Source organism: Bipolaris victoriae (genome assembly GCF_000527765.1).
Source record: "Bipolaris victoriae FI3 unplaced genomic scaffold scaffold_101, whole genome shotgun sequence".
Lineage (NCBI taxonomy): Eukaryota > Fungi > Ascomycota > Dothideomycetes > Pleosporales > Pleosporaceae > Bipolaris > Bipolaris victoriae.
This window is the reverse complement of record NW_014575291.1, coordinates 19,114-42,196: the sequence shown is the minus strand read 5'-3', so window position 1 is coordinate 42,196 and position 23,083 is coordinate 19,114. Positions and strand designations below refer to the sequence as shown.

General features: G+C 52.1%; 9 protein-coding genes across 9 annotated transcripts; 5 read left to right on the top strand and 4 right to left on the bottom strand.

Moving 5' to 3' along the window:
• Positions 1–82: 82 nt before the first annotated feature.
• Positions 83–845, top strand: COCVIDRAFT_19201 (hypothetical protein; the record flags this gene model as incomplete). Its single annotated transcript, XM_014697289.1, has 4 exons — positions 83–125; positions 180–199; positions 260–347; positions 430–845. 4 exons carry the CDS (start codon positions 83–85, stop codon positions 843–845), a joined length of 567 nt encoding a protein of 188 aa, XP_014552775.1.
• A 606-nt stretch (positions 846–1,451) lies between these two features.
• Positions 1,452–8,090, top strand: COCVIDRAFT_29879 (hypothetical protein; the record flags this gene model as incomplete). Its single annotated transcript, XM_014697306.1, has 1 exon — positions 1,452–8,090. The coding sequence occupies one exon, from the start codon at positions 1,452–1,454 to the stop codon at positions 8,088–8,090; it is 6,639 nt and encodes a 2,212-aa protein (XP_014552792.1).
• A 1,359-nt stretch (positions 8,091–9,449) lies between these two features.
• On the top strand, positions 9,450–10,555 carry COCVIDRAFT_29878 (glycosyltransferase family 8 protein; the record flags this gene model as incomplete). Its single annotated transcript, XM_014697305.1, has 3 exons — positions 9,450–9,504; positions 9,570–10,005; positions 10,093–10,555. The coding sequence occupies 3 exons, from the start codon at positions 9,450–9,452 to the stop codon at positions 10,553–10,555; spliced, it is 954 nt and encodes a 317-aa protein (XP_014552791.1).
• A 51-nt stretch (positions 10,556–10,606) lies between these two features.
• COCVIDRAFT_41083 (hypothetical protein) lies at positions 10,607–11,607 on the bottom strand (the record flags this gene model as incomplete). Its single annotated transcript, XM_014697304.1, has 2 exons — positions 10,607–11,450; positions 11,585–11,607. The coding sequence occupies 2 exons, from the start codon at positions 11,605–11,607 to the stop codon at positions 10,607–10,609; spliced, it is 867 nt and encodes a 288-aa protein (XP_014552790.1).
• An 841-nt stretch (positions 11,608–12,448) lies between these two features.
• COCVIDRAFT_41082 (hypothetical protein) lies at positions 12,449–13,798 on the top strand (the record flags this gene model as incomplete). Its single annotated transcript, XM_014697303.1, has 3 exons — positions 12,449–12,577; positions 12,632–13,238; positions 13,293–13,798. The coding sequence occupies 3 exons, from the start codon at positions 12,449–12,451 to the stop codon at positions 13,796–13,798; spliced, it is 1,242 nt and encodes a 413-aa protein (XP_014552789.1).
• Positions 13,799–14,720: 922 nt separating this feature from the next.
• COCVIDRAFT_109354 (hypothetical protein) lies at positions 14,721–16,383 on the top strand (the record flags this gene model as incomplete). Its single annotated transcript, XM_014697302.1, has 3 exons — positions 14,721–15,029; positions 15,079–15,828; positions 15,925–16,383. The coding sequence occupies 3 exons, from the start codon at positions 14,721–14,723 to the stop codon at positions 16,381–16,383; spliced, it is 1,518 nt and encodes a 505-aa protein (XP_014552788.1).
• An 829-nt stretch (positions 16,384–17,212) lies between these two features.
• COCVIDRAFT_19196 (hypothetical protein) lies at positions 17,213–18,605 on the bottom strand (the record flags this gene model as incomplete). The annotated part of the gene is made up of 2 exons (XM_014697288.1): positions 17,213–18,415; positions 18,492–18,605. 2 exons carry the CDS (start codon positions 18,603–18,605, stop codon positions 17,213–17,215), a joined length of 1,317 nt encoding a protein of 438 aa, XP_014552774.1.
• Positions 18,606–20,391: 1,786 nt separating this feature from the next.
• COCVIDRAFT_19195 (hypothetical protein) lies at positions 20,392–21,309 on the bottom strand (the record flags this gene model as incomplete). The annotated part of the gene is made up of 1 exon (XM_014697287.1): positions 20,392–21,309. The coding sequence occupies one exon, from the start codon at positions 21,307–21,309 to the stop codon at positions 20,392–20,394; it is 918 nt and encodes a 305-aa protein (XP_014552773.1).
• A 437-nt stretch (positions 21,310–21,746) lies between these two features.
• Positions 21,747–22,736, bottom strand: COCVIDRAFT_19194 (hypothetical protein; the record flags this gene model as incomplete). Its single annotated transcript, XM_014697286.1, has 2 exons — positions 21,747–22,069; positions 22,325–22,736. 2 exons carry the CDS (start codon positions 22,734–22,736, stop codon positions 21,747–21,749), a joined length of 735 nt encoding a protein of 244 aa, XP_014552772.1.
• Between the last annotated feature and the right edge of the window lie 347 nt (positions 22,737–23,083).

Here is a 23,083-nt window from a genome sequence, read left to right as displayed (position 1 = left end):
CAACCCCGAAACTCTCTGCACCCAACCAGATACATTGTCAGCGCATAAAATAACCGGCAGTTTATCTGTTGGCACATTCACCATGTCTGACGATACAGTACCAAAACAGGTCATCTACTGCGGAGGTATGTAGATATTGCTGCGGGTAGCTTCTCTAATCATCTACTAACGAGAAGCAGTATGCAGTCTACCACCTGAAGTAGGTATGACACTGAGACGCGTCGATACCGAACTTAATAGTAATCTGAACCCGATTTAGTACTGCGAGTTTGGCGGCACAACAAAGAAGTGTGAAGAATGGCTTGCGGAAGCGCACCCAGACCTTCACGCCAAGTTGTATTCGGCAGGTATGTACTGCTTAACTTCTGGAACGCGCTTAGCTGGCGCAATGAAATATAGCATGAGAAATTTTTCTAACACTTTTCATAGAGGCATTACAGCAGAATATGGCCTCGCTCTCTGTCGACGCCCAAAAACGCGCGGAAAAGGATGCACAGAAGAAAGCCGCCAAAGCCGCGACCGCTGAAGCACGAGCAGCCGAGACACGCGCATCCTCCAAGATCCTCATCAAGCGTATCGAGCGTAACAAGCGAAAATACGTGACTGCTGTACAAGGACTCGAAGCATTCGGTCTCGACATCAAGAAGGTGGCTAAGGACTTTGGCAAGAAATTCGCGACCGGATCAAGTGTGACCAAGATTCCCGGTGGCGGCGAGGAAATCACGGTACAGGGAGATTTGAGCGAGGATATACTTGAGTTTTTGGTAGACAAGTATGATGAGGTGCCGGAGGACAATGTGGAGTTGGTCGAGGATAAGAAGAAGAAGAAGGCCGAGGGAGCTTGAATATTTTGGGTACAAAGTGCGGGTTTGGAGAGACAAGAAGATGCGAAACTTGAAAGGCGTACGAAATGTACATTTCAGCATGTGTATTGAAGCTGGTTGCTGAGAAATTGGAGATACAGAATATGGAAGGCATGGGTCTCATGAGCCGGGACAAACCAAACTGTAGATGCAGTAATCATCGAGTCAATGATAGCACTATTGTGTAAGAAAAATGACAACTTAGGCAGACAGATTATCTCAACGCTCAAAAGCATGCAAAAAGGGCAAATATATGGTCTGTCTAGAAAACGTGGGCGTGTGACATCCAAGAACCATGGGTTCATTGGTGATATCGGAGGTGATGCGGTATCACGTGCTCTTGCTGCAGCCTTTGGAAGCTCCATCATTGAACTTTTCGAGATTCCGCCGCCGCTCATTTACATCCACCACCAGGGCGTGTCCACAGCCCGACCACACTCAATCGGACAACTCTTTTCTTTCGTTTGATCTTGACAGGACGGCGACTCGTTCTTTCGTCGTGTATTTTATTATATCTCGCGTGTAGACAGCTCGAGAAGACGATACCAAAAGCGCAAGCCGCGCAATACCACGATACCCACCACCACCATGTCGAAAGATCAAAACAACCTCGCGCAGTTCAAATATGCGGCCATGTCGAATTTGGTCCTGCAGGCCGACAGACGATTTACGTCCCGCCGACCGGACGAGCACACTGGTGACCCCGAGTCGCTCGCAGGCCGCATCAACATCCGCGACATGGGCGCGCGTACTGCGCGTGACAGTGCAAGTGCGCAAACTAAGAAGCTCAAGGGGCCTGGTGTTGAGCGAGGCAATCTCGGGGAGGGTGGCGATGTCCTGGAGAGAGAGCAACGCAAGAGGAAACGGGACGATGGCACAAGCACTTTTGGAGCTATTGCTACCGCCGACCTGAACATCGAAGGCCTTACATACAAGCCACGGACACCTGCTACTCGCCAAACTTTCGAACTCATTACGACCATTGTGAGCCGAGCTCTCGGCGATGTCGATCCTGCGACCACGCGAAGTGCGGCCGATCAAGTTCTGGAATACCTCAAGGATGACTCTATGAAGGACTTTGACAAGAAGAAGGAGGTGGACGATCTCTTGGGTACTTCTATGGGCGCAAAGGAGTTCAACGAGCTTGTGAACCTTGGCAAGAAGATTACGGATTACGACGCGCAAGATGACGAGGAAGGAGGCGATGAGGAGATGGCGGATGGAGATGGCGCAGACAATGGCGACAACCAGGGTGTAGCTGTCGTCTTCGATGATGAAGAGGAGGACGAAGACGGCCCTCAGACTTTCGAAGTGCGTGATGCCGACAGTTCGGATGAAGAGGATGAGGCAGAAGCGCCGATAGAACAAATCGGAGGCGACGATTCAAAGGACGCAGGTTTTGCGGACACCGAGGAGACGATAATACAGGGCGACACAGCCATTTCGGATCGCAAAAACGGCGCAGACCAGCTCATTCCCGCACACGAGATCGACGCATACTGGTTACAACGGCAGATTGGACAGATCTACGAGGATGCGCATATACAGCAAGAGAAGACACAGGAAGCGCTGAAGTTTCTTGCGGGAGTCTCGGAAGACGGTGAAGAGAAGGAGCTGCGTGAGATTGAGAACGACCTCATGGATCTCTTTGATTATGAACATCACGAGCTGGTCGCCAAACTTGTTCTCAACCGTGATAGGGTCGTTTGGGTTACAAGGTGGCGACGCGCCGCGGAAGATAATGACGAGCGAACGGCTGTTGAGCGGGAGATGAAGGCTGCCGGCCAGCAACAAATCCTGCAAGAGCTGCGCGCACGAGAAACGGGCATCAAGGCAGAAGAGGGTGCTGGCACAGGAAAGATGAAGTTCAACCTCAAAGACATCAGTCTTCCCGAGGTGTCGAACGACGTCGAAATGGCCGACGCCAAACCAGAGGGCATTGTTGGCGGTCTACAACCATCAAGCCGACTTGTGAACTTGGACAACATCGTGTTTGATCAAGGTAACCATCTCATGACGAATGCGAGCGTCAAGCTGCCTCAAGGTTCAACAAGACGTCAATTCAAGGGATATGAAGAGATTCACGTCCCTGCACCAAAGGCGAAGCGTGACCCCAACGAACCACCACTGATGCCAACCTCCGAACTTCCAGACTGGGCACGCCCTGGTTTCGGTAACTCGAAGTCACTTAACCGTATCCAGACAAAGTGTTTCCCGACCGCCTTCAATGACGATGGCAACATGCTGATTTGTGCTCCCACTGGTTCCGGAAAGACCAACGTTGCCATGCTGACCATGTTGCGAGAGATTGGCAAACACCGCAACCCCACGACAGGAGAAATCGCCCTTGATGACTTCAAGATCATCTACATTGCTCCGCTCAAGGCTTTGGTTGCGGAACAGGTCGGTAACTTTGGCAAGCGTCTTGAACCATATGGTATCAAGGTTTCTGAGCTTACTGGTGACCGTCAACTTACCAAGCAGCAAATCGCAGAGACCCAGATCATTGTCACCACTCCTGAGAAGTACGACGTCATTACTCGTAAGGCCACCGACACAAGTTACATTAATCTCGTCCGCCTCATCTGTATTGACGAAATCCATCTTCTTCACGATGATCGTGGTCCAGTCATTGAGAGCATTGTCAGCAGAACTCTTCGGCATAGCGAGCAGACTGGTGATCACGTACGCATTGTAGGTTTGAGTGCTACTCTTCCCAACTACCGCGATGTTGCGAGTTTCCTTCGTGTAGATCCCGACAAGGGACTGTTCCATTTCGACGGTACCTTCAGGCCGTGTCCCCTGAAGCAAGAGTTCATCGGTGTTACAGACAAGAAGGCTATCAAGCAACTGAAGACCATGAACGATGTCTGCTACACTAAAGTTCTCGAACAAGTCGGCGAGCACCGCAACCAGATGCTTATCTTTGTACATTCGCGAAAGGAAACTGCAAAGACTGCCAAGTACATTCGTGACAAGGCCCTTGAAGAGGAGACTATAGGCAAGATTCTCCGATCAGACGCTGCTAGTCGTGAAATTCTAAGGGAAGAGTCCGAGTCGATACAGAACGCCGATCTCAAGGATGTCATGCCCTATGGATTTGGTATCCATCACGCTGGAATGTCGCGAGCGGACCGTACCTCTGTAGAAGATCTCTTTGCTGATGGTTCAATCCAAGTCTTGGTGTGTACAGCAACCTTGGCTTGGGGTGTCAACTTGCCAGCGCATACAGTCATCATCAAGGGAACACAGATCTACTCTCCCGAGAAGGGTAGCTGGGTTGAATTGAGTCCACAAGATGTTCTGCAAATGCTTGGTCGTGCTGGTCGACCTCAATACGATACATATGGAGAGGGTATCATCATCACTACACAGTCTGAGATTCAGTACTACCTGTCACTGCTCAACCAGCAGTTGCCTATCGAGTCGCAACTCATCAGTAAACTTGCAGACAACCTTAATGCCGAGATTGTTCTGGGCAACGTCCGGAGCAGAGATGAAGCTGTAGACTGGCTTGGCTACACATACCTCTTTGTTCGAATGCTTCGGTCGCCAGCTTTGTACCGGGTAGGCCCCGAGTACGAGAACGATACGGTTTTGGAGCAAAGACGAGTAGATCTTATCCACGCAGCTGCGCACGTTCTTGAAAAGTGCAGTCTTATCAAGTACGACAGGAAGACTGGAGCTCTTAACCCCACCGAACTTGGAAGAATTGCCTCCCACTACTACATCACCCATAACTCCATGGCTACTTACAACATGCACGTTCAGCCTGGTATCAGTGCGATTGAGCTTTTCCGAGTGTTTGCACTGAGCGAGGAGTTCAAGTACATTCCCGTTCGTCAAGACGAGAAGTTGGAGCTTGCTAAGCTGCTTGGAAAAGTTCCCATCCCTGTCAAGGAGGGTGTGGAAGAGCCTCAAGCCAAGATCAATGTTCTTCTCCAGGCTTACATCTCTCGTCTCAAGCTCGAAGGTTTGGCGCTCATGGCAGATTTGGTCTACGTTACACAGTCGGCTGGACGTATTCTTCGCGCAATCTTTGAAATTTGTCTCAAGAAGGGTTGGTCGCAAGTTGCCAAGTTGGCTCTTGACATGTGCAAGATGGCCGAGAAGCGCATGTGGCCTACCATGACTCCTCTGCGACAGTTCCCCACTTGCCCCAGGGACATTGTGCAGAAAGCAGAGCGCATTGATGTCAGCTGGTCGAGCTACTTTGGCCTTGATCCACCCAGCATGGGCGAGTTGCTTGGTATGCCCAAGGCAGGCAGGCTCGTCTGTGGTCTGGTTGAGAAGTTCCCCCGACTCCAGATTGAAGCAACACCACGTCCAGTGACCAGATCACTGCTTCGTTTGGAGCTCACCATTCGACCAGACTTTGTTTGGGATAATGAGCTTCACGGAACGTCTGAAGCATTTTGGATTCTGGTTGAAGACTGCGATGGTGAACAAGTTCTGTTCCACGATACCTTCATTCTCCGTCGTGATTATGCTGATGGCGACGTCAATGAGCATCTGCTCGAGATCACAGTACCCATTGACGAGCCAATGCCGCCAAACTATTTCATCACAGTCCTCTCTGATCGATGGATGGCTTCCGAGACCAAGCTCGCTGTCTCATTCCAGAAGCTCATCCTGCCGGCGAAATTCCCTGCTCATACGCCTGTCCTGGACTTGCAGCCACTGCCTGTCTCTGCTCTGAAGAGGAAAGAATACATGGGCTTGTATGAGAACATCGGTCGCTTCAACAAGGTTCAGACACAAACTTTCAACACCCTCTACACCACAGACGACAACGCACTCATTGGTGCTTCGACTGGTATTGGAAAGACTATCTGTGCTGAATTCGCCATTTTGCGACACTGGGGCTCCGGTGACGAAGGCCGTATCGTTTACCTAGCGCCGTTCCAGGAACTTGTTAACAATCAGTACAAGAACTGGAATGAGCGGTTGTCGGGTCTCTCTGGAGGTAAGGATGTTGTCAAGCTTACTGGCGAAACTACAGCAGATCTGCGACTCCTTGAGAAGGGTGACCTCATTTTGGCTACACCTTCTCAGTGGGACTCCCTCTCCCGTCAATGGCAGCGCCGAAAGAACGTGCAGTCTGTGTCGTTGTTGATCGCTGATGAATTGCACATGCTTGGCGGATCCAACGGTCATGTGTACGAGATTGTTGTCTCTCGTATGCAAGCTATGGCGACTCAGCTCGAGTCAAAGCTGCGTATTGTCGGACTGAGCGTCTCTTTATCAAATGCACGAGACATTGGTGAGTGGATAGGCGCAAACAAGCACACCATCTACAACTTCAGTCCAGCTATTCGAGCTGTACCGCTCGAGCTCAAGATCCAGTCGTTCACTATTCCCCATTTCCCATCTCTGATGATGGCCATGGCGAGACCGACATACTCTGCCATCACGCAAATGTCACCCGATAAGCCAGCTATGGTCTTCGTTCCGAACAGGAAGCAAGCCCGCAACTCTGCTGCTGACCTCTTCAACGCGTGCATTGCGGATGATGATGAAGACCGTTTCCTCAATGTTGACCTGTCGGAGATCCAACCCATCCTCGAGAAGATCAATGAGCAAGCGCTTGCAACTTCGCTTTCTCATGGTATTGGTTACTTCCATGAGGCTCTCAACTCGTTCGACAAGCGGGCTGTCCAGCACCTGTTCAAGGTCGGTGCTATCCAGGTCATGATCGTTTCGCGAGACTCTTGCTGGGAGATTGATAGCAGTGCCCATCTTGTTGTCGTCCAAGGTACCCAGTTCTACGAGGGACGTGAACACAGATATGTCGACTACCCCATCAGCGATATTCTGCAGATGTTTGGCAAGGCTGGCAGAGTTGGACTGGACAAGTCAGCCAAGGGTGTGCTCATGCTGCCTGCGGTAAAGCGCGAATACTACAAGAAGTTCTTGAACGAGGCGCTGCCCATTGAGAGTTACCTCCATGACTACCTCCACGATGCATTTGTCGCGGAAATCAGCGCAAAGACAATCGAGTCCACACAGGAAGCCGTTGACTGGTCGACATACACATACTTCTACCGCCGCCTACTCGCCAACCCTAGCTACTACAACCTTCATGACACTTCTCATGAAGGACTCAGTGCGCACTTGTCCGACATGGTCGAGCAAACCCTCAAGGAGTTGACGGATGCCAACCTCATTGAGCATGACGAGGACGAGGATGCTATCACACCACTCAACCCATGCATGATTGCAGCGTACTACAACATTTCGTTCATTACGATGCAGACACTCATGATGTCGCTGAATGGTAGAACGAGCTTGAAGGGCGTCCTGGAGATCATCACTGCTGCCACAGAGTTTGAGGATATCCAGATCCGACGACACGAAGACCACATCCTCCAGCGCATCTACGACCGTGTTCCATTCAAGATGCAAGAGCCAAACTTCGAGACGCCACACTTCAAGGCCTTTGTCCTTCTCCAAGCTCACTTCTCGCGCATGCAGCTGCCTATTGACCTGGCCAAGGACCAGGAGACTGTCTTGCGAAAGGTTCTTACCATTCTCAGCGCCAGTGTCGACGTCCTCTCCTCGGAAGCACATCTCAACGCCATGTCCGCCATGGAGCTCTCCCAAATGGTCGTCCAAGCAATGTGGCAAAAGGACTCTCCCCTCAAGCAAATTCCACACTTCGACGCCGACACCATCAAGGCCGCGCAAAAATTCGGCATTAACGACGTCGATGACTTCATCAATGCCATGGACGAAGACGAAAACCCAGACTACAAGCAACTCATCTCCGCCCTCAACGTCGACCAACGCCAGCTCGCTGACATTGCAAACTTCACAAACAACTTCTACCCCAACGTCGAGCTCGAGCACCAACTCGTTGACCCCGAAAACATCGCTTCCAATACGCCCACCCAACTCAAAGTCCGCGTCACGCGCAACCTCGAAGAAGACGAGGAGCCCAAGACCGAAGTGCACGCTCCGTTTTACCCTGCTGATAAGACGGAGAGCTGGTGGCTTGTGCTTGGTGACCAGAAGGAGCGCACGCTGCTTGCTATTAAGAAAGTACCTATTCTACGCAAGCTCGAGACGGTGCTCGAGTTTACGCTCGAGAAGCCGGGTAGCCATGAATTGACGCTTTACCTTGTAAGTGACAGTTATCTGGGTGTTGATCAGGCGCCTACATTCCAAGTTGAGGCTGCGGAAGGGATGGAGGAAGATAGTGAGGAGGAAGAGGATGATGAGGAGTAGATCTGCTAAGGAAGGTTGTGAGGTTGTGTGGTAGGATTATATACCTGGTGGTTGGTGGAAAGGAAGAAAATCCGGATTACTGGGGTGTTATTGGGCGTTGAGAGATTGAGTTGAGTTGGATGTAATTATAGTAATTTTATGCTTGCGATTCATGAATCATTCACTCTTCTATTCCTTGAGTGAAGACATGGACTGGGAAATCATTGAGTAGGGAGGTTGCTGTTGTTTTTTGCTGGGTATCATCTCTTGACGTACCATCGATGTGGCTCGGCCATTGTGATTTCGTCTTTTTGTAAGCAAATTGCGCGGATTTTGGGAGCTAGGGGTCGAGACAGCAGTGAGCGAGAAAACAAGCATGTGAAGCTCAAGTCACAGTGAAATCAGGGCAACTACAGAGATCTTATGTGCATTAGTGATATCTCCGCCAGCTACTACTCTTGTCAACTCCGATTTAACTTTCCGAACGGATAAGCCTCGGTACATCACAGAGATAAGTCACTGAATCTTCCCGCCTCTAAACCATGACGCGTCGAGCACTTTTCACCCGAAGGCATTCTGGAATCGGACCGACTCACGTTTGAACTACTGGTGCGGGGTCTTCAAAGAAAGAGCCTTGAGAAAACGTGATTGTCCTTCTTGCAGCAGACGCATATAGTCATTGTGTTGATCATTAATGCCAGCTTGCCAAGGGCACCGGTACGTACTCCGGTGTGTTTGATGACACGAAATCGTCTCATGTGTGTATGCGATTGCTTCAACTTGCAATTTGGCCAAAGAAAAAAAAGATTGTAGCTTGCATGGACTAATGCAAAGTCCCGTGTCTAATTCCTTGCCCGATCAGGCGAATAGTAACAGAACGATGCTACAATATATAGATAGTCCGAGAACATGCCTGCGTACCGATCTTGGCGTAGTTGGATTTATAATGTATGACGGGCTGTTCATCGAGCTCATAGTTTGAATTTAATGTTTGGTTGTACTTCGTGTGTGCAATGTCATGAACAAGACCTCTTTGTTCTACTACTTGTTTCATAGGATTTGCTTTTTATGGTTCGCACACCATCATAGGGTTATCCTTCGGAATTCGATACCCCTGTCGTCTTTGCATGCATTCACCGGTTACATGAATACCCATCTCCTCTAGAGGCAAGCTAGCGTCGGGTTATCACACCATTTTACCGATTTGGTACTAAGGTAAGTATGCCTGATCATCGCCCGAACTGATGCCAAGTGATATCATATTAATGCTAGTCCTGGGTAAGTACAGCGGCACCCCTCTTGTAAGGCATATATCACAAGAGTGAGCTAACGTCGCAGTCTGAGAAACCCGATCGGAGCTTCATTCCAACCGTTGAGATTATGGCACCTTCAGCTACTAGCGTGGACACACCAGTGGGCGACCACCCACCCCGAGGTAAGCCACACAGCATAACCTGACAAAGCAACCAACACATCATGCACTATGCTTACAACAAACAGTCTGGACAACACTCCTCACAAATACAGCCTATCTGACGGGTCTCCTAACACTTGACTACTCACTGAAACGCTCCAAATCTCTCTACCCGCTCGTCGTATTGTATACGGATGAACTACCAACCGAAGCTCATGAGGCACTCGACCGCCGCGGCATTCGCAAGCGGCACGTCCCTTACCTCCTGCCGTCTGCTGGAAACGATTACAGCAATGACCCACGGTTCTACGACTGTTGGACCAAGATGGTTCCTTTCGGCCTGACAGAGTTTGAGCGAATCGTCCAGCTAGACAGTGACATGCTTGTCATGCGCAACATGGACGAACTGATGACTATCAAACTCGATTCTCCTGCCCTTGAAGGCAAGGGTAACAGGGTCTTTGCAGCTTCGCATGCATGTGTGTGCAATCCCTTGAAGAGGGCACATTATCCTAGTGATTGGTAGGTTTTGATCTTCTCAACACACATCCACCAATCCTTTGGTACTACGCGGCGTTATGAAGATCGAAGTTACTAAATGTGCACCAGGGTTCCTGAAAATTGCGCCTATACACATCAACACGGTAAACCGGATGAGGCGCAAACAACTGGAGCTCCCTGCACCACTGGACTTCAGTACATGAACGGCGGTCTCCAGGTCGTCAATCCAAGCAAAGCAGTATACGAACTTATCCTGAAAACCCTGGACAAGCCCCAAACAGCAGACTACGCTTTTGCTGATCAGTCACTACTTTCTGATCTCTTCCGCGGTCGATGGGTTGGACTGCCGTATGTGTACAATGCACTAAAGACTCTACGCTGGAAGGGCGTTCATGATTCTATTTGGAGAGATGAGGAGGTCAAGAATGTCCATTACATTTTGGCTCCTAAACCGTGGAATGGGAAAGATGTGCACAACGAGGCGGATCTTGTGACGCATGGGTGGTTCTGGGATATGAATGAGGAGAGGAAAAAGGCTGAAAAGGAGGCTGGAATTGATGACGAGTATTAAATTCGAAACATATGGAGAAAAAGAGATACTATCTCTGCAATCCGTTCGCTATTAATGGCGGATTGTCCACGAGCTTGGCGATGGAGTTACGAGTTCAACTTGAACAGGTGCAGCCCTTGCCCTCAACTGCTGCAAAGCATGTTCCTGAAGCCGCAGTGATTCCGCACTAGAAACACCTTGTGGTAACTGTTCCCACCAAATCCCAATCTTCTCTGTAGGCCACCATCTTTTTGCCTTCTCAAACACCTCCATGATATGCGAATCCCACATCTCCTCCGTTCCAGGCTCTTCCCTCTTCCCATCACGATTATCAACCCGCATAACCCCAGGATTAATCTCCTTATTCCTCCTCACCTCGACAAAATACAACCCAAAGTGCACCTCCTCCAGCGCCTTAAAGCGTCTCAGCATGCTAAACATTAAATGCATATCCGTCACCAATCCCTTGTATATATTGGGTAGCTTCTCAGAACTCTTATGCTGGTACCCACCCCTGGAAAACACAATGTCAACGCCGAACCGCGGGATCACAATATACCGAACCAGCATCCGCATTCGTTTGCCGATCTTTAGGTAGAAATGGTTCATCATGTCCAGAACAGAGTAGCGATTGTTGTCGAGGTGGAAGATGAAGTGCGTGAAGCAGTAGTGGAGGGATTCGTGGTTGATGAGGCGGTTCGTGAAGATCAAGCTCTGGATTGGTTCCAAGCCTTCTAGTTTGTAGGTGTAGTTTTTATAATAGATGGTCATTTCGAGTGTGCGATTTTCGAGGGTTGGGACGAGGACGTAGTGGTAGATTTGTTGGCGGAGTTCGAGAGGGAGCTTGAGGAGGCCGGCGAGAGGGGTGGTCATGGTGGTACAGCGTCTGGGTTTCTGATGGTTGGCTTGCTGGTATCTGTGGTGCTTATTCGTAGGCGTTGAGCGATATGAGATCTGGTGGGTTGCTTCAATCCGGTGGGCTTAAGTATGAGCATACTAGCTACAATGGCGGAATAGCATGTCTCCTATCTTGCGGGGTTCCTGACTTACGTACATGTGATCTGAAAGGGCATCAGCTCTTACTCGTCCAAAACATTGGCAGCAATATGCTTGTCCAACACGACGATATCTCTAGTTGTGCTTTTTTTCAATATCCGTTGGGTTATGAGATGCGAACATGCATTTCATCCCTGAACCCCATTGAAATTTGAGTGCTCTGATTGATCGAGCTGAATATGAAACATAGCACTACATTAGAAGATAGGTGTCATTCACATTCAAGTAGACTAAACCCATTGAGCAAAAATATATCAATAGATAGTATGTGGAGTGGGGAGAGGTTGAGCAAAAAAAGAAATCAACGAACACTCGTTGGTCCACGACATTGGACGGATGGATGATCGAAATCCAGACCTCCCGCAACTTTGCTTGATGCAAAGCGGGCGCTCTACCACTGAGCTATACGCCCGATGGATCTTACGTAAGATGGAAGGATCACAAATTACATCAAAAATATATTAATTCTAAATTGATTTAAAGCTGTGTGTTCTGCGGTACTCACATGTCAGCCATATTGAGCGGCTCAAATCTGTGGGGCATTGACCGGAGGGGGTTTCGAGCCTCCAGAAGCGCGACGTGAGCTACGAGTTCACAGCCACACCCTTGGCGCATCTCGGACAAACCACGTCGTCAGCTTCTCCGAGCACCGTTGCGCCTTGTCTCAGCAAGCAACACCGTCTTCGCAATTTCCACGACTGTAACCGGCATTTACAATAGTTTCGCAATATTCGCGGTGTGGTGTCCAACCGAAGCCCTGTCCATCGACCGCGCGTCCGGTCTCTACGCTAGTATCGCGCCCCGAAAGTTGTTGATAGCTGGCAAACAGAGAGTATCGCAGCTGCAACAACTGCAACCATGGGGTCACTAGGCACATACTTTCTCGACTTTGTCTATTCTTTCACAAACTGCATGGTTTGCTTTCCAAGCTCACCTCAACTGAAAGTCAATAGTCGAAGCTTCAAGATACTGCGGTTGCTGGGTGAGGTAAGTTTACAGGGCGCGGTTGAACTTGGGTTCAATTAACTTATCTCGACGCAGGGTGGTTTCTCATATGTGTACCTGGTACAAGACAATTCAAATCAGCAGCTGCTTGCGCTGAAGAAGATAAGATGTCCTTTTGGACAAGAAAGCGTCAGTCTTGCGCTGAAAGAGGTTGAGGCATATTCACTCTTTGCGCCACACCCGAACATCATTCACTCGATCGACTACTCCGTCGAGACCGACAAATCAGACCCGTCTGCAAAGACTGTCTACATCCTCCTTCCATACTACCGCCGCGGCAACCTACAAGACATGATCAATGCGAACCTGGTCAACCACACAAAGTTCCCGGAACGCAGGCTGATGGAGCTATTCCTGGGCGTTTGTAAAGCTCTCAAGGCGATGCATCAATACAAGGTCAAAGGAGGACCCGGAGGTGGGGCAAGTGAGGGGAAAGCGAAGAAAGTCAGAAGAGACGCTAAGAGGGCCGACGCAGAGGCCGCGGAGAGTATGGAGATGCGTCCAAGCAGACGGAATCGCGACCACGACGAAGATGACGAGCAAGAAGCCGAAGGGCTGCTTGAGGAGTCTGAGGTCACAGCGGCACACGAAGGCATTGCGCCTGGCGGAGAGAGGGCATACGCGCACAGGGATATTAAGCCAGGTACGTGGATCGTCTCATGCGTGGTTGAATCGCGAAGACTAACAGATACACCAGGAAACATTATGATAGATGATGACGGCAAGACACCCATCCTAATGGATCTTGGCTCCCTCGCGCCTTCACCAACACCCATCACATCGCGCTCTCTTGCTCTGCAAGTCCAGGATACTGCTGCTGAACACTCGACAATGCCTTATCGCGCACCTGAGCTGTTTGATGTCAAGACTGGCTCCGTCATTGATACCAAAGTGGACATATGGTCGCTAGGTTGCACATTATACGCGTGTCTTGTAGGCAAGAGTCCTTTCGAAGCACGATCAGACGAGACTGGAGGCAGTTTAAGTATTTGTGTGCTGGGTGGAGACTGGAGGTTCCCAGACGAAGGTATACAAAGGGGCAAGCAAAAGGCCAATCCCGAGGATGCCATCTCAGACAGCGTAAAGGAGGTGGTCAGGAAGTGCTTGAGACTGGAACCAAGTGAACGCCCAGATGTGGACGAGCTGATTAGGATTGTGGAAGACGTGCTGAGGAATCTGCCCGAGGATGGCTCGGACGACTAGATGGTACAAGCGTGGTCTAGCGTGGGGTAAAGGCTACACTGTTTGTCTTGGACGAACACGACTTTCCTATTCTTTGTTCGTGGGAAATTGAGTGTTCCAACTTCTACTTGATGGCGGACGTGGTTTTGCATCAAATATACCCCTTTACAGTTGGGTTGGTCTAGGTGGTGTGCTGTGACAGGCTTGGGTAGAAGCAAGATAGTGCTATTGACAAGGAGAGACCTGCTTGTCAATGTCAAGCGCACCCAATAAATGAAGAACATCTCCAGTAGCTCGTGTGCTGGCCAGGTGTTGTGTGCCCCTAAAAGAAAAAGCATTGGCGGGGAAAGCGAAATCAGCGCTCAGGCATCCGAGATTGTACGGGCACATCAAAGCGATCTGAAACACGCCGTTTGTGGACATTACCGAGAAGAGACGTAAGCAGATGGCAATTGTGCCCTCCCAAGTCGAGAAAACAAGGCCAAATGGCAAAGAGCAAGAAGAGTGTTAGTGGAGATGGATTATAGTTCTGTAGCATCATAGCTAGCTGCATGACATAGTTATCCACGTGGATCTCCGCAGTCCGTCTTGGTCTTGGTGGCTGTTGGAGGTGGGGCGTGTCTGCAACGGCGGGAGTGCCCCTGCAGCAACAACAGACTGCTGAGATGAGAAGCCGGGGGCTGCTGGGGCTGCTGCGGGCCGTACGGTCCTGGCCTGCCCGTAATTGTTATGCTTTCCCCTTTCACCATCTCCACTGTCTCAATCCATACATAGGTACTTAGTTGCGCGCGCGCCTGGCTTCTGCTTGTTTACACACAAACATCTGTACCACCAAACCCCCCCCCCCCCATCGCGCCCCGCCAGAAGCCGCCACTGCGCCAGCAGCCATCCATCATCCATACACAACAGAAATTAGCATACAGCAACAACCAAAAAAGGCGTCATGACGCTCCGCGACACGTATGCCAGATTTCTGGCCACGCCCTCGACCGGCGCGCTGGCTGAGAACGCATCTCTTCATTACGTCTCTACCACAACTAGCATCAGCGATGCAACGGCTATCATCAAGCACCTGTCGGTCCAGGAGAAGCTGTTGAAGAAGACAAAGCAGAACATCCTCGACGCCGTCGAGGGCAGTCGCGCCCTGAGCGTTGATGTGGAGACGACCGTTGAGTTCAGCAACGGCGGCGGCGCATATCTCCCAGGCCTAGACGACAACTTTGTTGCAGACCGAACCGCCACGTTCCCCATGGTATGCATTGGCTCTTACCCACGCGATTCACCAATACTGACACGAACAGGTTCACGTGGTCCACTTCGATCACGCAGGCAAGATCACACAGATTCGCCAGTACTGGGACCAGGGCTCGCTCCTCAAGCAGATCGACGTCATCGGCGCGCGATCGCGCAACTGGCCTATTCGGGACGCCAGCGAACAGATCCGTTTGATATCCAGCAACGCCTCTGCTTCTCAGCCCGAGTCTGCGGCTTCGTCGCGCCCAACAACTTCCGCTTCTCGCGGCGCAGATGAGGTTTCCATTTCCTCGCGTTCGCAGAGGTCGACAAGCAATGCCATGAATGACCCGCACGCGTCGCTCTCGCTGTTTGCGCCACGCGAGACTGAAGAAGAGCCATCCTACACAGGCCAGCCTGGAGCACCCCGCGCGCAGTCTGCCAAACCTCCACCACGCGAGTACTCCGAGTTGTTCGCTGCCGCCGAGGGTGGTTCGCCTACGCCATCACAGAAGATCCAAGCCAAATCAGGCGCTGGAAAGAACTACAAGCCCAACCGCCTGTTTGATGAAGACGACGATGAATCGGTCACCAGTGCGCCCTCGAGTGTCAAGACAAACTCAAAGAAGTACGACCACTTCCAGTTTGGTGACGGTGAGGAGACGCCAAAGGCCCCGGAGGCACTACGACCAAGGCAGAACCAGCTCCGTACCAAGAACTCTGCGCATTGGGACTTTGACGACTTTGCTACACCCGACAAGGCCAAGCCCAAAACTCACCCCCAGGCCGTTCGACACTTTGGCTGGAGCGATGATGAGGTTAGTTTGTTTTGTTAGGCAGAGATAGAGGCTGCATCTCCATCTCTGCTCGTCATTGGAAAGGAAAAACAAGATGCTAACATGTCTCCACTATAGGACGATGTCTCGCCCGTCCGCCGCCCAATAGTCCACAAGGCCCGCCCTGACGCAGATGCGCACTTTGAATTCAACGACGACGGCACACCGGAAGGCCAGCGTGCACGCCCCGTAAAGGGCAAACAGGGCAACAAGGGCCAAGGCCTCTACGACGACCACGTCACCAACACGACCGACGACAGCCCTGTGGCAGGCAAGAAAGAAAATGTCAAGTCGAGCCAAGCAGTGCGCAGCTCCATGAAGACACACTGGGGCACGCACGCCGATTCGCCCGAGAACCGCGGCATCAACATTGCCGGCAACGGCATGGGCGGGCGCAAGGGCACCGAGGCTGCCTGGTCCCTGTTCGACGAGAGCCCCGCCAAGAAAGAGCCTACGGGTAAGCAGGCCGGCATTAAGACCGAGGGTGATGGCATGGGCGGGCGTAAGACGGCTGACAAGTCTTTCTGGGACTTTTAAAGAAAAAAACAAAGAAAGGACAAAAGGGAAAAAAAAAGGTCTAGCTTTTTTTTACACCTTTTTTCGGTCTTCTCTTTTCCTCGGTCGAATGCTCCCGACGGATTTTTGCTGGTTGGCTTGCATCTGTCTTTTTTTTCTTCGTCTTCTCTCAGGCTGTTTTTTCGTTTTTTTTTAGGGATGAAGATTGGGGGAGAGAGGGGTATGCCATGAAAGACCTCTCTTTTTTTCGTGTGTGTGTATTAACAGATGCCTCCCCCACACTTTCACCCCTCTAATGATGCGGGATTGTGGGCGACGGTGGCGGCGTAAACAAGAGAGATTGTAAAGACATCTTGAAATGTAACATTAGTCTTCCTTTCTTCTCGTCTATTTCGATCGATACCTAGGGTGAAACCTCGGGTTCGTGTCTGTGCGTGTGTGTGTCTTTACATGCGATTGGCTGTTTTGTGATAGAACAGATGTGTAAGTCGCTGTGTCTTAAGCAAAAGGGAGAAAGAAAGAGGGGAAGTGTTGTAGGCAATTTTTTTTGGCAACAATGACATGCAGATGAAAACGGTCCGAGAGAGAGAGAGAGAGGGGGGGGGGGGAAACATGTACCTTTTTCCATACTAAGACCTCAACTTGAGAATGAAAGAGTTGTTGGCTATTATGCCTCTACTATTGTCTATTTTTATTTTTATTTTTTTTTAACTCGGGGAAAGAAAAAAAAAACTTGTTAGTTATTTAGTTGTACAATTTCCTCTCTCTCTCTCTTTCTCTCTTCCACATGCATACATTGACCTCGCGAGTGAAAATAAATGAATCACCATCTCAAGACCTCTCGGCATAATTATCGGGCAGAATCCTCCCTCGTAAACACGACGTCGAGCTCATCACCAACCCTGCCATTATCAATCTCGCCATCCCAAGGCACAAACGAGACCGAGGCACGCAGACCCCAGCGCTTACCCAGCTCTTTCCGATGCTCAACCGGAATCCGCGCTTTCATGCCCTCCCACACGGCACGAAACGCTTCGCCCTGGCCCTGGCGCTCATCTTCCTGACCCTCGTCGGGAGCGTCGAACCACACGCCTTCATCTACCATACGCACTAGATCATCCGTTGGTTCCATGGATGCCCAGATATCTGTGGGTGCGTAGCGGACACGCACTTCTTGGAGACTCGTCGAGTCGCCAGCACAGCCGAGTGCACGTGGAGCAACGAGCATAAGTAGTGCATGCACACAGACTTGGATCCAGTAGCGGATTTTCACGGGGAGCGCGTAGCCCGGGCGGGAGAGGTGGCGGTGGTGGTACGACTCGCGGGATATAAAGGCCAAGGGGAGGGTTATACTGGTTAGGGTGAAGGAAGGGGAAGAGAGGTAGGTGAATAAGGGTGTTACTTCAAGGGAGACGAGGAGGTCAAGTTTGCTGGATATGTCTGCGGCTGAGGCTTCCTGTGCTGGATCGCGGTTGGGGTCGATGAAGGGGTAGTGGGTTGAGAGGCCAAAGGGGTCGTTTGCGTTGGGGGGTTGAGAGGGGGTGTGGTGGCGGAAAGAAGGGTATAGAGGCATGTTTGGGGGGTCGTACAAGTTGTCATCGTAGTGTTGGCCTTCGTGGTCGTATTCATCATAGTGGGCGTTGTAGTATGCGCCGCGGATGTAGTCGACGTCGACTTGGACTTGGTCGTGCTCCCAGTAGTCATCGACTCGGGCCTCATCTCGCTCGGGGGGATAGTTGCGTAGGTTGGGGAGTGTCTCCCAGTCCAGGTGTATCTTTTTCAGCCACTTGAGCCATTGTCTGCCAGGGCCATTTGGTTCTTCGATCTTTTCGAACAGAGTCTTGAGTACGAAGGGTCCACAACTGAGATAGACAGTGTGGTGCTTGAAGAGTACCTCGAGCGCCTCACGGGCGACTTGGCGGTTGAGGAGGAAGTAGTCATGGCGGGTTATGAGAAGAATGGCAGCGGCACTGGGCTGGAAGTACTTTAGATTGCGCCGCTCAATGGGCCGCTGGCAACGGTGGTTTTGAGTGGCAAAGGCATAGTCATATATCTATCTGCCTTGTTAGTTATACGGCAGGATATGGGTGTGTGTGTGCACGGATGATAGATAGAGGTGAAGTGCGTACATGATCTCTGAGCTCCCGAGGAAGTTTAAGAAAAGGGAAGATGGCTTGTTGCTGCAGTGCATCCTCACCTTGGTGTTTTACTGCATCGACATGGTACGCATCAACGTTGGACATTATGCGTCGTGTTCTTCTCTTTTTTTTTTCTCTATCGTAAATTAATTCTCCGCTTGACGCGTCGTGTTCCTGTCTGCAGACCAAGCCCTGCCCCGCAAGGCAGCAGCTAGGGAAGTGTTCCAGGTTCCCCGCCACGGCGATCCTCACGTGAGGGCAGATTTTCAGTGCCGACGCCACCCCTGTCGTGCGGCAGCATGGCGGTGCAAGCGCCTGACACAGAGCTTGGAAGAACGGGCCGACTTGTGCCTGTAATGACCTTCATGCGCGTAGCGTGCCGTCTTTTCGGGTCGCTAGTAATCGCGTCAGTAGGGAGCCCTGAAGCGACAAAAGCCGTCGAGGCCGAGTCTCATTGTGCTACTAGATTTGTGAGGCAATGGCGCCCCGAGAAGGTTTCTCGACGCCCGGAGCTAGCAAGCAACCTTCTTTGAAGGCCTTAGTTACTCGACGCCAAGCGAAGGCTCCTCTACTCATGGTCGCACGGCATCTGGGTAGTAGGACTTGGTCCATGTACATATGTCGTATCTATGTGCATATGCATGTACCACTCCAGTCTGTGGCCGACGCTGCAGGGCCATTCGGCTTCTTTGATTGCAGATGGGTGACGGTACATTGCCTGTTCAGGTACTGTCGCCACCCTCATCGGCCCATGGCACGCCGAGTTTGTCACCAGCAAGCATGCAGAGACAAGGTGCAGAATACACATGTATCGAGGACGGGTCGGCAGCCGTCTCATTTCGTCGGTCATGACCCTATTAGCGCCGAGCGGACTGGATTGGATAGCACCAAACCAAATTAGCCAGCACCCCAAACTGGTTGAGCCCTTTGACAACCGAATGCCCTTGAATCAATGCATTGCGGAGGCTGTATACATACGGGGGGCATCGGCCGACTGGTCTTTTGTTGCCAACCGACATTCAGCGTGTAATGACGGGCTTGGGCTTGTCTTGCATGTGTACTACCCGCCAGCGCCCCAACAGTTCCACCTATGAGCGGATACCAGCCGCTGGCAGGTTGACGCGTTGTGTGGTTGAGTGCACAACATCCGTCCTTGACGCCCGTCTGCTGTGCGAATCTGGCGCATCTGGACAATGTGCTGGCCCATGTGATGACGATGCAGCAGCAGAAAGAGGCTGCTCAAATGTTGCAGCGTCATGAGTGGCAGTATTGGGTATGCCGTGTTTGAAACTTTATCAACAAAAGGTCCCTGAGCTGTTCCTCTCTTGTGGGGTGTAGCCCTGCATGTGCAACGGCGTCTGTGTCTGATGAGGCGCACATCTCTTACATGCTAGTGATGGTTGTGTTTGTAGCCCCAAGTGTTGGCATCCGTGTACAAAGCAGGACGGAACCATAAAGCCTGACGATTATTTGTTGCGTTGGAATGTTAGCACCAAGGTGCTAGGGCCATGTGGACGGTGTGATACTATTGGAATGATAATGATGATGATGATGATGATGACGGTGGAGGTGCCGTGATCAAGCGATCCATGGTACTGATGTGGGAATTGCAGAGCACGATTGTTAGACAGAGTAGAGTGGAAGGAGCAGTGTGCTGAGGTACAAGACATCAGGTGGCAGCTGGCAGCACAAGGCCGTTGTCTGTGCGGTTGAATGTATGGACCCGGTGGTTGGGTCTGGGTGAGGTGGCACGGTCAAGTCGAGTAAGTAATTAGGTATAGAGTGAGGTGAGGACAACATATACTACATGCATGGTGTAATAGAGGGCCGAGGTCGGCATGAGCCGAAAGGGCGACAGGCGGTGCAGGAACAAGCATGAGAGAAGATGCAGTCAGCAGCTCGGTCTGGCCACGACCCATGTTGGTGTTGGCCGCGAGACTAATGCTGGATTAATAGAAGCAGGTTTAGCCTTCGGTCGTGTCACCTCAGGATGGCACGGATACTGGATCTCGTCGGCGCCGGATGGGCGTGAGGAGTGGGCACTGGGATGTCGATCAAGAAAGCAGGGACGAGTGAATGTTTGTGGACGGGACAGAGTGGATGGAGAAATGCCAAGAGGGGCAGAAGCACGGGACTGGCAGCGAATAGGACTACGGGCTCCGGGTGCAGTGGCATGATTCTGGAGGCTGACGCATGCAATCCTGGCTTTGGAGGACGGCTTCTTCAAAGGCCCAAGGATGGAAACAGCAGGTATGAAGGGCCTGGGCGTAACGGTCACTGGCGATCTGCGAGAGGGCCCCCGGCACGACAGGCAGGGGGCTAGCAGAGTATGGCAATGGTGAAGGCGAAGGCGACGGGAGCTTGCGGGCAGGGGTGCATGTGCTGCCACGGACGGATGCAGAGGCGAGGCGCGCGTGTGAAGGAAGGGCGCGTGGATCGGGGTTATGGGGGTTATGGGGGGGGGGAAGAGGAACGTGGAGGAAGAGGGTCCTGATAGCGCGGCATGGCTGCAGCATGGGCGGCGAGGAGTGGCCACGTCGATTTGTTTCGCGGCGGATGCAGCAGAGTAGTTAGTGTATAGGGCAGGGTAAGGGAGGGTAGCGTAGGGTAGGGTAGCGTACAGTACTGCGTAGGCGTGAGTGGCATGCTGGCTGTCCTGTCGTGTCGCAGAATTTGCTTGGGCTCGGCGCAGTGGCCGGTTGGGTAGCATGTGCAGAGGGACATGTGGGACCTCGTGGCGGTACAGCGGGCAGCGGGCTAGCACCACTGCTTGGGCGACGGTGACGACAAAAGGACCAGCCTCTGCCATGTTCGCATCCCGCGTTGCGCCCGGCCGCCGTCGTAAGTAGCCAAGTAAGTAGTAGTCGTGGTTGTGCCGGCCTCTGCTCGTCTGTCACTGTGCTGTTCGTCTGTCTGTCTGTCTGTCTGTCTGTCTGTCTGTATGAATGTACACTACTGTATACCGTACAGAAGAATACTCTACACTATTACATAGTAGGCACTCTGCGCCGCACCCCCCTTGGCCGCCCCGAGTCAATCCGCGTCCCCCGTCTGGAGCAGAGTCGGTAGCGCGGGCACCAGTTCACGCGTCGAGACAGGGTGCCCATATTAAAGTGCAGCTAGCCGCCGCTAGACGGGCTGCTGAGATACACGAGGCCTCGATTGAACGATTTCCCACGTGTGGCTCGCTCGTGTGCTCGGCGCCATCATATCCATTAATTGGCTGTTCCCTGGCCCTGCCGACCCTCACCCACACTCGACTCGACTCTCTCCGTTCTCTACAAGGCCTCGTCCGACGGTCGTACATTTGCTCCCTGACCGCCAACCGCCGGCTGCCCGCTGCTTTGTTGTGCTGCCCGCTGCCCGCTTGTGTTCCCACCACACCCCCCTCCCAAGCGTCCTTGGAACTGCCTGGGGCCCGTCTATGCAAGGCACCATCACTGCTGCTGCTGCTGTTGCTGTCCCGTCCTTCTCTCTCCCTCTCTCCCCTTCTTCTCCCTGCCCGGCTCCCTGTCCCTGTCCCTGTTCTTGTCCTTTTTCCTCTTCCTCTTCTTCTGCCGCTGCTGCTGCTGCTACTTCTTATTATTCGGCCACTTCGTTCTTTTTTCCCCACCTTCTTCGCGACATGCACCCGACCTGCTTGTCTGCCGAGTGTGCTTAACGCCCCTCCCCCGGGTGTATTCTTCGGTCTCACGCGCCCTGGCCCTTACAGAATCTGCCATCCGCATTCGACTTTCTTTTCACGCCTCGCCTCACCTCATCGCACCTGAGCCTAGTAAGACGTCAACTCGTCGTGTGTACCACGGCAGCGACACGCCACCCACCTCTCCGTCCACCCACTCGGCCCAGCCGGCCTACCTCTTGCTCGAGCGCCCGCCACGACGCTTCGCTTGACGCCTGAGTGCCGCAGTCCCTCTCTCCGTCGTGCCGATCCCAAATCCCACCATCTGGACGCCTTGGACCAATTGCGCCTGCCACCAACCACGTCCACACGCTCTCGTGGCAGCATTGCACCCGCAGCACGCTCCTTTTCTGCCCACTCCTCGTGCTGCCTCTGGCGTCATCGCCGTTGGTGCTGCTTAGCCCTCGCTCTCGCTGTCGCTGTCGACGCAATTCAACGTGTGGCGTGCGCGCGCCCTCCCGCGTGCCTCGTCGCATCGCGCTTGCCCTCTGAGTCGGTGCCAGTCTGGCTTGGCGTAGCTTTATCCTGCCCTGCCCCACTTCCTCGCCTGCCATTCTCGCGTTGGAGCAGGTGCAAAGCAGTATCCCCTGCTCAGCTCGACTATCCTTCCCACCCCGCCTCGCTCTGACTTCTCCGTTCCACGCTTCTACTATACGTCCATCCTTGGGAACGGGTCCCCTTTATTTCTCAATCATTACTTTTGGACCCTCTTCCAGACCCTGGGTCCTGCCCTGACCCGTTACCACTTGCCCGCCACCCTGTCAGCCTCCCTATTGGTCCTGTCGCTCGTCACCATTCAACCCTGTGATCCATTACTCTACCAAGACACCTTTTTCGCTAACGCAGAGGCCACACTGTCCGCTACTATTAAACTGCTCGCTCGTGAGCGAAGCCCACAGCC